Raw genomic sequence first — 15,243 nt, 5'->3', positions numbered from 1 at the left:
GCCCGGGAGTCCCAGTTTCTTCGGAATGGGTTCTCTCGGATCTCCCTGGGAGGGGAGCCTTCGAGGTGATGAGGAGTGTGCTGGCCCCTGGGCTCAGTCAGCAGTCTATTCCTTTAGCTCCTCCCTCTTCGGTGCCTGTTGATATCTCTTCCCACTCTCTTGCTCCCGGACCGAGAGATCCACCGCCTCAGGTTTCCCCACTGGGAGGAACCCCCTCTTCCGAGGATTCTCCTGATCCATCAGGAGATCCTCCACGCAAGAGGACTTGTAAGAGGAAGCACCTGGACTCCCCTGAGTCTACTACTTCGGATACCGACTTAGATGAGTCGGAGGGGTCCCCAAGATCCCCCTCTGAGGATGTCTCCTTTTCAGACATCCTAGAACTCCTAAAACAGAGGGGAAACTGGCCCTCCATAAACCCCTCCGAGGATGAGTCGGTATACCTCAAGGCGTTTGGATCTCGACCCTCCACCTCCTGGGTGTCTCCGCCTTTTGACTCCCTCATGGAGGTAATAGCTCGGAAGGCGTGGGCAGCTCCTGATTCCGTAGAACCAGTTTCCAGGAGGCCTTCTAAATTTATTACAGCCCCTTCCGAAAAGCAATTCCTTACAAAAGGTGTCCCTGTTGATGCCATGGTGGTGGCAGCCGCCACTAAGAAGGAACTTGCAGATCCTTCCGTACCAGTCCATCCTCCTAACAAAGATTCTAGGACCATGGACAGGTATGGTAAGCGGATGTTTTCCTCAGCGACCTTTGCTATGTGTTCGCTGAATTACTTATGTCACTTCACCAGACTTCAAAGGGACATCCTTAAAGAATTAGGTGAAGTAGTACAGGATCCTACAGCTCCAGGGGCTCAAGATAAGATTGCTTCTCAGCTAGGAATCCTTAACTCCATAGCCAACTCCTCCATGCGGCTGATTTCGTATGCAGCAGATGGAGCGAGTAGAGCTGTAGGGACAGGAGTGGCTCTTAGGCGTCAATCCTGGATGCGGCTCTGTAATTTTGCAGATCCCTTTAAGGCATCCTTCACAAATTCTCCCTTCGATGGAGCAACTTTGTTTGGTCCTCAGGTGAAGGATACGTTGACCAGGTGTGAGCAAGACGGCAAGACTCTCTCTGCCATAGGGGTCTGTTTTTCCACCCCTTCTAGGCCTTACCCTAAAGGACAGAAGGGCGGAAAGATGTGGTTCTGTAAATCTCAGGGAGTCACGCCGGATACACGTGGTCAGTTTACCCCTAGAGGCAGAGGGGGTAATAATAGCAGACGCCGCCCTAGGGGTAGAAGGGGTCCACAAAACCAGGGAAGTAGAGAGCCTCTCTCTGACAAGCCCTTCCAGCATCCCTGAGGTGTTGCCCGACTGTCCATCCTTGGAGGCAGTTGGGGGAAGATTATCACTGTACCCAGAAGCCTGGCTTTCCCTTTCACAAGACAAATGGGTACAGTCGATCATATCCGAGGGTTACAAGATTCCTTTCGAGGAAAGTCCCTTCACTCACAAAAATTCCCTTCCAGATGTTTCACCCGGTCTAAGGGAAATCGCAAAATTAGAAGTATCAAAGCTTCTACAAAAAAGGGCCATTCAGCCAGTTCCAACAGACCATTCAGACCCCGGAATCTACTCAAGGTTCTTTTTGGTTCCCAAAAAGACGGGAGATTGGAGACCAATATTGGACCTCAGCAGACTCAACAAGTCTGTCAAAAAGACAAGATTTCGGATGGTCACACTTCAATCGATTTTGCCCTTTCTTGGCAAAGACAACTGGATGTGCTCAATAGACCTTCAGGATGTGTACTATCACATAAAAATCCACAGACACTCCAGAAGGTTTCTCCGCGTTCGGCTGGGGTCCAGTCATTACCAATTCAGAGCCCTGCCCTTTGGTCTCACTACAGCCCCCAGAGTGTTCACCAAATGTATGGCAGTGGTCACGGCTCACCTGAGACGTCAAGGATTCCAGGTGTTTCTGTATCTCGACGACTGGCTCCTCTCAGCCACCACCAGGCATCAACTTCTCCAAGCCAGAGATTATACCCTAAATCTCTGCACTCATTTAGGAATTTCCATCAACTACGAAAAATCCTCCTTATTGCCCTGCCAATCTATTACTTTTGTAGGCACAAATTTAGACACTGTCCGGATGTCAGCAAACCTCACAAGCAACAGAATCCTAGACATCCAAAACCATGTGCGGATCATCCTTGCCAGCAAAAAGGTGCAAGCCAGACTAGTCCTAAAGGTATTGGGCCTCATGGCAGCTGCCATTACTCTTCTCCCTTTGGCCCGCTTTTACATGCGTCTCCTTCAATGGATGTTGTTCACCCAATGGTCTTACCAACAACTCCCCATGCATCATCAAATTCTGGTGACACAAACTTGCAAAAACCATCTATCCTGGTGGATTTCTTCTCCCCAGGTTCATCAGGGCAGACCCTTTGTTTCCCCGGCCCCGGTAGCCACAGTCACTATGGACGCCTCCCTGATCGGGTGGGGGGGTCATTATCAGGGCAGGGTGGTTCATGGGACGTGGCAACCATTTGAATACCACCTGCACATAAATGTCCTAGAGATGAGAGCAGTGCTTTTAACGTTGCAAGCCCTCAGCGACTTTCTTCCCTTGGGAACAGTTGCAGTTCACACGGACAATATGTCCGTAGTGTGGTATATCAACAAACAGGGCGGAACCAAGTCCTACCCCTTGTGTCGAGAAGCTCTCAGACTTTGGCAATGGGCGATCTCCTTTCATCTGTTTCTGGTAGCAACGCATATCCCTGGGAAAACCAACATTTTAGCGGACAGATTGAGCAGAGCTATTCTCATGCCTCATGAGTGGTCTCTCAAGCAATCTATAGTGGAGGAAATTTTTCAAGAATGGGGCTGCCCATGTTGCGATCTTTTTGCTACTCCCCAAAACAGCAAATGCCCGGACTTCTTCTCTCTCTTCCCACTTCCAGGCCATCCCCCCAGAGACGCTCTTACCCAAGATTGGCCCCAGGGACTTCTTTATGCCTTTCCTTTGATACCACAAGTACTCCAGAAAGCTACCGTTTTGAGATCCAAAATGATTCTCATTGCCCCGTATTGGCCTCGACAAATTTGGTTTCCGTTCCTCCATCGTCACCTCTTGGTGCAGCCGTGGCATCTGGACCCAGTGCCAGATCTTCTGATCCACCAATCGGGTCAGCTGCATCGGTCCATTCCTTCTCTCAACCTCACAGCTTGGTTGCTCCACTTCCTTCCTTAGCCAGGCTTCCTATGATCTCTAACCCTGTTAGGGATATCATAGTGGCTTCTCTTAAATCCTCTACTAGAAGGATTTACACTAGCAAGTGGAAACGTTTCTCCCTTTGGGCGAAATCAAGGAATATAGATCCTTTTACAGCCCCGGTTCATACAGTTTTGGATTTTTTAACGGAAATCCTTAAATCGGGTTCTTCAGCTTCCACTGTCAAAGTTCAGTTAGCTGCGATCTCGAACTTTCATGTCGGTTTTGCAGACCATAACATTATGTCCCACAGGCTTTGTAAAGCTTTTCTAAGAGGAGTTTTTCTCCTTAATCCTCCTGTCAGGAGTCCTCCTCCTCAATGGGACCTAAATCTAGTGCTGACATCCTTAATTCTTCCTCCCTTCGAGCCAGCTGTTTCATGTTCTCTAAAGTTTCTTTCTTGGAAGACACTCTTCCTTGTCGCTATTACCTCGGCTAGGAGAGTGTCAGAACTGCATGCCCTTTCTGTTCGTCCCCTATATTTGGTCTTCCACAAGGACAGAGTATCCTTGAGAACTAATCCTTCCTTTTTGCCCAAGGTTGCTTCAAAAACAAATTTAAACCAATCTATTGATCTCCCCGTATTTTTCCCCAATTACTCCAACAGATCAGAACAAAATTACATTATCTTGATGTTCACCGCCAACTCAGATATTATTTGGACAGAACAAAACAATTCAGAAAGTCTGATCAACTCTTTCTTTCTTATGCTCAGAATAAGAAAGGCCTTCCTGTTTCTAAAGTGACCTTGTCTAGATGGCTTTCTTCCACCATTTCCGAAATCTATCAACTTAGGGGCAAACAGCTGTGCTCAAAACCAAAGGCACATTCAACCAGAAGCTTAGCCACTTCCACAGCTTTTCAGGCTAGACTTCCCTTAGATACTATTTGTGCAGCAGCCACTTGGGTCACTCCTCATACCTTTGTTTCTCATTACAAATTGGATTTGGCCTCCAGGGATAGAGCCAGTTTTGGTTCTACGGTTCTCAAGAGTCTGTTCCATTGAGCCACCCAGGATAGAGGTGCTAGGACGGTCCCATCCAGCAAGAATGAAGGCAAGATTGACAACTTAACATTTAGAAGTTATGTACCTACCATAATGTTCCATGTTAGTTGTCTTCTCTCGCCTTCTTTCTTGCGACCCTCCCTCCTGCCCCCTTGCCTGGACAGACTTTGATCTCCCTTGTCAGGAGGATTGCTTCTTTGGGCGCCAGTTAGTTATCTGGGTTCCCATTATAGCCCTTTTGTTTAGGCTTTTTGCTCTTCTTTCCTTGGTGGAAAGATTTTTTGTGCTAAGTGTTTTCCCTATAAGTACCAAATGAGATCTGGGTATATACCGCCTTGCATCATGGGATATGGGGCTGCCTCGAGCTGGTAAAAGTGACTCTCGAGCTTAGCAAGTGCCGAGTCGGAGCCGAGGATCGGCTCCGAACCCATCCAGCAAGAAAGAAGGCGAGAGAAGACAACTAACATGGAACTTTATGGTAGGTACATAACTTCTAATTTCATTACTTTTCATGTGAGGTAACTAATTTATGTGTACATGAGCATACATATGTGTGTGTAGTTGTGCTGGGTACAGAGGTTTGATTTTTGCGTTTTATTAATACTATTATTTCACTTCTTGTTCTTAGAAATTGTTTCATAGATCACTGTTTTATTAAGCTTATTTGAAGTTTTTATTATGGCATATGTATTTTATAATCTGTTTTCAGAGTGACAATTGAGGAATTTCTTCACAAATCTATTACTGTAAACCAAGAGATACAGTGGAAAGTCATAATACTTTTTCCATTGTAAAATTTCAGATTTATAATTGAAATAGCTACAAAGGGAAACATTATCATTTTCGTTATTTATTGATTATTATTTTCTTACTTTCAGTAAGCTTTTTGCAACTGGAAACTATCTTGCAGCGATTAATGCCTATAATCTGGCTATTCGATTAAATAACAAGATTCCGGCCTTGTATCTGAATCGATGTGCCTGCCACCTTAAATTAAGAAATTTACACAAAACTATTGAAGACTCTTCTAAGGTAAGATCATTTTTGAGTAATACCTGAAACTTGTAGTTTCAGAGTAAGAGCCTTGAACTTAAAAGACATCAGGAAGCTTGCAAGCCGTGGGAACTGGTTAACATTTTTCAAAATCTCCAATGTAACTGATCAGCTGTTTTTTTTAATTTACTAATGGTTGTACCTGATGTATATCTAAACTTGATTTGTCCGAAGTTTTGGTAGATGCTTAATCACAAATGTATGCATTTTCTGGTGCTAAAGTCTGGTTTAAATAGTACATTACTAAATCTTGTGATTCCATTGTGAATACTGCAGATAACATAATGATTCAAACAACAGAGATTTGTCAAGGGAGGGCATTAAAGAATAAACACAACCAGCATTACCTGCAAATAATATGTATGAAACTGAAAATAAGAGCGATTTCAGTCAATTTTCTTTAATTAAATCATCCATCTTGATTATTTTTGGTAAGATATCTGCGCGTTCTCTGGTTGGATGAGATAGTTAGCTTGCATTGTACTTGATTGTTTGGTGAGATATCTATATTTTCTGGTTGGATGAGATAGCTTGTTTTGTACTTATAATGTTTGGTGAGATGTCTGTGCATTCTCTGGTTGGATGAGATAGCTTGTTTTGTACTTATAATGTTTGGTGAGATGTCTGTGCATTCTCTGGTTGGATGTGATAGTTAGCTTCCATACTTGATTATTTGTCTTACTAGATGCTTTTAAAGAGAAATCAGTAGCTGTGATGGAATGCTAGTACTGACCTTCAGCTGTGCAGTCCTAAATGTTAGCTGTGCATGTTGTAATCATGTGCAACACCATTTGAAAAGCTGCTGCTGTGAGTGTGAAATGAAAAATCTTTCTTGGAAAACATGTTGTACTGGCCATAACTTTAGCTTGAAGGATTAATGAATTATAGGCCTTAACATGCCTTAATGTGCAAACCCCTTTATACAGTTTCCCAAAGAGAGAGATTAGCTTTCAGGACTAATCCATCCATTATGCCAAACTAATCCTTTCCCCTTCAGTCTTGGTGAAAAGGCACCAGTTATATAGCCACAGGAGGAAAAAAAAAACAAAGGGGAAAAGGATTATGTGGACAGAACCTGGGGCATTATGAAATTTGATTAGCTGGTTTGCCTCCTTTATGCAAGGAAGGAAAGCAAGGCTTTCACTTGACAAAACTGAGTATGTCTGAATTGCTTTTGTTGTGATAAGTACAGAAAACATAACTTTTATAAGTGAAGGACCTGCTCTGGTAGAGTTTTCAGCTGAATCTAGAATGGAAGCGCAGTTAAAAAAAAAAAAAAAAAGGACAATTAGTATGGCATATAAAATATTGTATAATAACCATAAAAATCAGTCAGAGGAGGTTAGAAAAAATTTTGAAGAGAGCCTGGAAAAGCAATATACAAGAGAACAATTAGAAGACATATGTATGGTTCCCATGTATACAATAAAGTCCTGCAGATTTAGGATCTTTGCTTTAAAGTGTTTGCATAGATATTTTTATATCCCAGGCAGTCTTCAAAAATGTTTTCCTCAGGTAGATAGCAAATGTTGGAGGTACGATGGGAAAGAAAGAGGTAATTAGGAGCATATGTTTTGACAGTGTAATGAGTAGATACATTTTAAAATTTTCCTAGACAGTATTCTGTCAGAAATATTGGATGAGCAAATGTCTGAAAAATAAGGATTTTTTTTTTGTGCTGGGACACAGGCTCTGAATTACCTGGATATAGTAAGACCTTATTGAGAGGTATAACAATGAGCCATCCACTGGCGAGAATTCTTTGAATCCTTCATCGGGACCAGCACATATTGCCCCTTTAATGCACTCTTTGGAAGTAGATAATCCCTGTACGTCACGCTCTGAAAGCGTCGGAACTATCCATTCAGATGCAACAGGTACTCCACCTCCCAATCAATTGGCGCTACATTCGCATCATCTTATGGGAGCTAAACCGAAGATTCAAGACAGTATAGAGCGTTTTTTGCCCCTACCTGTTCAATTCAACAGAACGGCGGGGGACAGATCGCGAAGCAGAGGAAGAACAAAGAGGAAGCTGTCGGGAGAGCCGCAGATGAGGAGAGGACGATTGAGGGAATAAACTCTTTGGTGTTTAACTTTTCCAGTTTAGAATTGTCAGTAACGGACATTACAGTTTTAAATAGAGGACTGTCCTATATTCCTGCACAGGTCAGTAAGCTTAATGAAACGTTTATTGATCTTAGAAAATTTGTAAGAGCTGTGTCTTTGAAGTTGTTTTATAGTAAAAGTATGTCTTCACAATTAGACACACCTGCTAGGGTCTCTAACATGTTTAAGAAGAAGAGCACTTTCACTCCAACACTACACCCCATGTTGGATTGTTTTGTCAAAGCCTGTGAACAGGATTTATATCTTTACTATTATTCTAAAGATAGGACAAGTGCTTTATTTTTTAACATGAATCAAGACGAATGGGAGTCTGTGAATTCTTTGGTTCATAACAAGGAAGTCATTGTCAAACCGGCTGACAAAGGTGGGGGTATTGTCTTGCTGAATACGAGTGACTATATTATGAGTATGAATGAGCTGTTAGAAGATGCTGAGACTTACAAGAGTATTAATAAGGAAGCTGTACAGCGACACATTTATAATGTTCACCAAGAATTATATGACTTAATGATGGGCAGACAGATAGATCAAGACTTATATTCTTTCCTTTTTATAGAACATCCTAAAACACCCTACATTAAAGGACTTCCCAAGATTCACAAAGGGATTTTTCCCCCTCCTTTACGCCCTATTGTAGTAGGGAATGGTTGGGTCACGGAAAATATCTCTCGCTATATAGAGAAAAAGTTGAGGCCTGTGGTGTCTGACATACCCACTATACTTAGAGACACATATCAACTGTTAGGCGACTTGAAGGAGGTTAATGGGCTGGATCTTGATTCAAGTTTATTGGTTACATTGGATGTTAAGAGCCTGTTCACTTCCATTCCTAATGACTATGGACAGGAAGCCATTAGGTATATATTGAATCATATCAGCAGCATTAGTAGGAATGAACAAGTGTTATTGAACACCCTTTTGGATTTAGTCTTAAATAACAATGTACTTATGTATAGGGAACAGCATTTCCTACAGCAATGGGGTGTAGCCATGGGGACTCCTTGTGCTAACACCTATGCCAATCTGGTTGTACATTTCTGGGAGTCCTCATGTTTATTCCAACACTCTAGCTTCTCCAAAGTACTTCTTTACAGAAGGTTTGTGGATGATATTCTCCTCTTGTGGGAGGGGACGGTCTCAGAGCTCCATGCCTTTATAGAAGAGCTTGAATTGACGACAGATTTCTTAAGATTTACTATAGACTTTTCTGTTACTCATGTACATTTTCTAGATGTTACCATCAGTAAAAACATGGATGGGGGACTATCTACTACTCTATACAGAAAACCATGTTGGAAGAATAATATCCTTAGGTTTGATAGCATGCATCCCAGATTCACATTTAGGAATATTGTCAAGAGTCAGTTCACTAGGATCAACAGGTTATGTGATGATCCAGAGATGTTATTGCTAGAATATCAGAAGTTGGAACAGTTGTTCCTTGATAGAGGATATGATCCTGAGATGATACACAAGATTAAGAAACATTGCAAACTAGATGTCCATTCTGGGAACAGGATGCCTCTGTAGAGGATCTTGTCCTAGTGTGTCCATTGTTCTATGTAGCCATATGTGGTGCTGGTTAAGATTTTGCCTGTTCATTTACATTGCTACGGGAGTTTTTGCTGAAATGTAGAGAATATTTATGTGAGGTATTCACCTTAGCAATAAAGGTCTGAAGCAGAGATTCTTGTAGGAATATATATATATATATATATATATATATATATATCTGCCTCCACCAATGGTGCACACAGATAAAGCTCTGATGGCTGCCAGGGCAAACCAGGTTTGATTAGCAGCTCAGGTAATTGATGATACAGACAGGACGGATGCACCCATGTTGGTGGGGGGGGGGTGCTCTCAGTGCACCATCACAAATCCCAGCTGGAGGTTGGAGACACAGAAGGGGATATTTTACTTTAAGGATCGGGGCTTAGGGTTGAGGTGAACATGAAGGTTTGGCCACTATACCACAGAGCCCACTGCATGCCAGACCCTGGGTATAGGATGAGGGTGCAAAAGGGCAGGGAATTAAGCAGTGGAAATGCTCCAAGGCAGCAGTGTGGTGCTGCCCCAGGTTCCTCAGTGTCCTCAACAGCCCCAGACATGGGTCAGGATTAACCTGTGAGAGACTAAGGTAGGTTTGGTAAAACTATTGGACATGAAAGAGTACCTGGGAGCAGCCAATGGGATCCTTTTTGGGGAGCCAAAAGAGACCCATCCCCCCCCCCCCAAAAAAAAAAAGAAGTACATATATCCTCCAACCATCCCCTCTTTTGGGGATTCTCAGTTGTAAACTACTTATTTTAGTATTTAAATAATTATTAGCATACTTTTATTGTCCCAGTTATTAGTGTGTTGTTATTTTAAGCTTTTTACTTGAAGAACTGCAGTGACACATGTTACTACTATCCGTCTATATGGTATGTGTCTGCCAGTGCCAGGAAGCCACATCAGAGTTTTACTTTAACTTACATGGGTGACCATTGGCTATTATAAGGCTGGTTGAATGATAATGCTGATGAGCGTAAACTCATTTGGTGAGGATGGTCTCACTTGCTTGAGACGTGCAAGTACCATTTGGACTTTAATGAGGAAATTGTGTCTAAATTAGAACTGGGATGAGTGGTAACATTTCTTACCTTCAAGCTGATAAGGCCCAGTTGTAATAGTGGTTAAGTATGGTAAACATATAGCGTCTAAGGAGCTTTGCCTACAACAAGAAATGTGTTTTGAAGAATTGTATTTGGTGCCATTTGGAGTTTCATTCAGACAAAATGTATACTATTCATGTTTGTTTTAGTGCTGCAAGAGTTTTTTTGTTTAAATATCTGCTGTTATACTACATCACAGAACAGTTTTCCTCTTGGTTCCAGAAAATATGTGTACGTAAAAAAGTCATGTCTCATCTGTTTAGACATTAAGCTGACCTGTCTGATGTCCACTCCTATTTGTGCACACAACTCTAGGAAGCATGACTGGTAGCACAGTTAAACTGTGTATTTGATACAGATGGGAGAAATTGCCTTTATAAGTATTGGGGTGCCAACGTTTTCCTGAGTAATATATAACATATCTGAGTAACATTTTTTTTTGCCATACATGTGACTTTGCCTTTGAAAGTTTGTCCACCTTCAAGTAAAACACTGACATCCCTTAATGTAACTCTGAGCAAGTCACTTAACTAGAGAGTGCTTATGGGTTGTCCCTGAAAAGAGGCTTGTGCTTAGTTGGTTTAGCCTGTTAACATTTATTATTCATTTATGTTATGAATTATCAACGGGACTTAACTTGCATCACCTTGTACTACCATGTGGACTTGTCTGCTAAAGGATTTACTTTACATAATTTATTTTTACATTTGCTAACTGATTAGGTATGTTTGTCTGTGGACTTTACAGGTACAACCCAGGCCATAAAGGTAAACAATTACAATTGTAAAACAATATGCAGTCAGTATAAAACTAAAGATAAGTAAAGGTATTACATTTTTCGTACAAATTCACTACTATTTATATCTATTCAGGGGGAAAAGAAGTTAACAAAAAGCATGGTATTGCATTCAGATTTTATTTTCATTCACTGTATTACTCTCAGGAACAGCAGCTATATAAGAAAATAATGTTTTGCAGAGTGGTAGGTTAACAGTCAGTGAAATATGAAGTGTATAGCATGACACCACATACTGAAACTGCAATGGCATGCAATTTTTTAAATGATGATATTCGTGAACTGCAACTGCTGAGCAAGAAGGCTTTCTGATGCAACCATATGCAATGAGCACTGAAACTCTTGCTTGTTAGCATCACTGGTTATCCAGAATAACGAATGCAGCCCTATTATATGTGCCTAACTAAAAAGATTGTTAAGGTGTGAACTAAAGGTACAGTGGAACTTCTGTTAGCTCAAGGACTATGCATAGATTGTGTTGGCACATGAAGTGACATCCTCCCAAATATTAGACAAAATCAGGTTAACCATTTGGTACAGATGAGGAGTTCTTATCTGAGATGCCTATGACATAGGATTGAATAGTGAGCAAGATGCTATAGAACCTGCAAGGGTTGGGGATTGAATGGCTTTGACCATCTATCCTCTTCTGTGAAAGCCTGGGTTTTTGATGCCTGACATTCTCCACTCAAGGCCAGGGGTTCTGCGTAGGCAATCAGCATAGGGCAATATGCCAAAAATGTCCACACTAGGAGGATATGTGTGCCTGACATTCTCCACGCAAGGCCAGGGGTTTTGCTTAGGCAGTCAACAACTACACTGATGTAATTGCATTTTGTTGGTGGGGCAAAATGTCTACAGTTTTTATGATTTAATGGCATACCACTATGCAGTCTCCTAGCTGTCTCACCTTTTTAGTCTGCAGCTAGTGCAGAGGATTAAGGCTGTGAACTGTTAATAAACTACTTCCTGTAGTCCAGAGTTTGATTCATTCAGCCCCCATCTGCCCACTGTGTGACTCTGAGCATGTCACTTAACCAGAAAGTGCTCTGGGGCAGTTGGGAAATTGAGTTTGGCTCCTACGTGCTTTTCTGGACCATATGCCTAGTAACTGCCTAAGAACCTGTGAACCTATATATGCTCCCTGTTGATAATGGCATCCAAGTATGTGAGGGTATGTTAACTGATCTTTTCGTGGTAAAGGTGGAGACAGGAGATAGAGCAGGGGCACTGGGGTGGAGCTGATTATTATTATTCATTCTTGCATTCCTTGATTACTCACTTTATCCAGTGTAGGATCACAGGGGAGCTGAGGACTATCCTGGCACTCATTGTGTGCAAGGCATAGGAGCTATTCCTCAATGAGAAGCCTGTCCATTGCAGGATATGTGTGCATGCCGGTTCACCTGTTGCACATCTTTGCAATGAAGAAGAAAACTGGAGCATCTGTCAAAAACCATAGTAGAAGGAACATTCAAACTTCACTCAGAAAATTCCTTAGCCAATAATTAAACAGGAGAATGAAGTACTGTGAAGTAGCAGTGTTAATCACTGTGTTACATTGCTGTCTATTGATTGCTGCTGTTGAGAAAAAAATCACTACAAAGTGAGCATAACCATTACAGGGTAACTTTGGTGGTGTAGAGGAATTAAACCCTGACTGTAGCCCAGGTAGTCCAAGTTTGTTTAGTGGCATAGGTGACTGATGGAGCTGGTAGGGGAAGGATGGGTGTACCTATCCTGGGAGACAAGGTGAGATGGAGCTTGGCACATGCCTTTGGAGAAGGGTCGGCTATGCAAATGCCTGGCCAGGATGGAGCTGAGCTTTTAGTTCACCAAGTCATCAGTAGGTGATAGCCTTCATTGCATGAGAATATAAGCATGCATCTATGGGAAAAGTTACAGTGGGCCTCAGTGGTAGCAAGTCATTCTTCCACCCAGGATGGGTTTAAAGCTGTCATAACATGTGCTAATAACCAGGATGCCAATGAAGGTCACAAGCAGCCCTCATGACTGCATGAATAATGGCCCTCTGACTGATGCCCAAATAATGTTGGGAACCACCCTGCCATGAAGAAACAAATGGGTTCAACTCCAACAGGGAGAAGGTTTTATGGTTGGTAGGCAGTAGGTCAAAAAGAACTTAGAAAAATCATTACCAGGTAAAATCCACTGACATATGCCCATATTTTGTAAAATAAAAACATGTTACAGCAGTCCTAGCAAAATAAATTGTGGTACTTATTTGCAGCAAAAAGCACTTTCCAAAAACATCACATTTTGCTTTATATGTTTTTATTATTGTAATAATACACCAAATGCAAAAAGTATTGCTGCTGTAGTAACCTTTTGTATGATAACTCAGTACGGCTTAAATTGCAAACTACTCAGTTTATCAGATTAGCAGGTGTTTAGCAGAATAGGACCACTTAACAGGTTCCAGTGAATGTTATTTACCTAGCAGGGTAAATCTGGAATATTATTCCATGTGACCTGTCCCAGTGGAAGTCTATAACTGTGAACAACGAAGACAGAACTAATTCTTGTTCAGTGTCACAAGAAGGGCTATTATCTTGTCTTAAAATTTCCCTACCTACATGCTATTTTTCTGTCTTTAAACATTAATGGTCTTAAAATCTTATGAGATGTTACTACAACTCACTGTAACATTTGAGGTAACTAACATACTTGTGTTAACATTTAGTAATGTCAGGAGAAAATCAGGTGGAGTCAGCATGGAATTTATAATCTTGTGTCTCGCCAGGGGTGAGATTATTTAAAACCCTCACAAAAGTGGTCTTCATCCTTCATCCCGGCCTAAGCCCAGGCCAGAGATTTTAGCTCACTGTTTGCACTCTAGTTTTGTAGCTTTATGCTGTAGTGGTAAATGTTTGCAGTTCAAAGACTTGAACCACTTCAGAAAATGAAGAATGCCTTTTTTCTTCTAGCTTTTTCCTTCTTACTAGATCTTGTGGTGGCAATTCTTAACCACCTGTCCAAAATGGTATGCACACATTTTACAGATATGCAGTTTGGAAATACAGATAGTCAAAGTACATGGAGAATTGATTATGCCAAATGTGTTTTGAAACATAGCACCATTTGTGATTCAGAGTGGACAATTTATTGTATAAATTCTAGTTGCAACCCATATTGTGCAGGTAATACTAACGTCATTTAAAGTTATTATTTTAGAATATCTCACAAATGTTGCTAATTGCAGTCTCAGTAACTCAGTAGCTGAACATTTTCATGACATTCATGTTTGGAATGCTTTGTGCAATAAATGCTAAATTGTGTTTGTATTAAAGCAGAGTAAACATTGCTCTAAGGAATAAAACAAAATATATTTGAATGAAATGGAGAACACCATACATCACTATGTATGCATCACTTTTTCAAACTGATTTAAATACTATTTTGTTTGTTAAAACACTGGTGTGAACTTTTGTTTCTTTAAGGTAATTTGTTTCTTTGTGTAATTAATGATGTTTGTCATGTGACTGTTTAGTATTTTAGCATTACACTGTGAAAACATACTTTTTAATCTGCTTTTAAGTAAAGATACTAGAATTTTCAGCACTGTCTTGTATGGCCTTTGTATGTAATTTTGTATGCATTTTTCTGTGCATTTTTAAATACATTCAGAATGGCAAAGTATTTGAAACCATCTTTTGTGTGTTTTGAGACTCATGACCGATTCATACATGCAGAGCCTCTGCTGGCCTAAGCCAAAGCTAGAGTTACCCTGAAGTGGACAGTGCCACTTTTCATGATCTAGCCTGATCTTTCATAATCCTCTCTCTCACATTAGCCTAAAAACTTAATCAGAAACTGGCTTATAGTTGCTAAAACAATTGGCTAAGCTTCTGGTGTCATTCTAAGGGGATCCAGTATTTGTCTGCCTGGGACGACATGATCAACAGACCACTATGCTTTGCCAGAGATGGCCTGCACATGTCGCCCTTAGGATTCTGGATATTGGCTAAGGCTCTTGCCACCCCTATAGTGCCTTTTTTAGGCAAAGTTCAAATGACAAAGTCACCACCGTAACAGGTACAAGTGAGCAAAATCTGAGGGTAATGCTACTCAATGCTAGAAGTCAAAACCTCAAAATGCACTCACTCGATGCACTCCTTAAAATGGAGAACATTGACATCTGTGCAGTGACAGAGACCTGGTTCAAAGCTCCAGAGAGCACCCCTGCATTACCAGGCTACAGTTCATACCACACCTTTCGGCCACCTAACCCAGAACGAAGCACTAAAGGCGGAGGCGTGTCCATATTCATTAAGGATATCCACACCTCCAGGCTAGTTGCACAGCATAATGCA

General features: G+C 41.5%; 1 protein-coding gene across 3 annotated transcripts in view; it reads left to right on the top strand.

The window, feature by feature from the left end:
• The window catches only part of DNAAF4 (dynein axonemal assembly factor 4), a 1,080,792-nt gene that overhangs the window by 773,117 nt on the left and 292,432 nt on the right, over positions 1-15,243 (top strand). For all 3 annotated transcript variants that reach the window (XM_044078961.1, XM_044078960.1, XM_044078962.1), the window contains one exon: positions 5,152-5,305. In XM_044078961.1, coding sequence (XP_043934896.1) covers positions 5,152-5,305 — 154 coding nt within the window. The remainder of the gene's footprint in view (positions 1-5,151; positions 5,306-15,243) is intronic.

The sequence above is a fragment of the Protopterus annectens genome, chromosome 7.part1 (assembly GCF_019279795.1).
Source record: "Protopterus annectens isolate FY-2018-M chromosome 7.part1, PAN1.0, whole genome shotgun sequence".
Classification (NCBI taxonomy): domain Eukaryota; kingdom Metazoa; phylum Chordata; order Ceratodontiformes; family Protopteridae; genus Protopterus; species Protopterus annectens.
The sequence above is the reverse complement of the archived record's forward strand: the minus strand, read 5'-3'. Positions and strand labels throughout refer to the sequence as shown.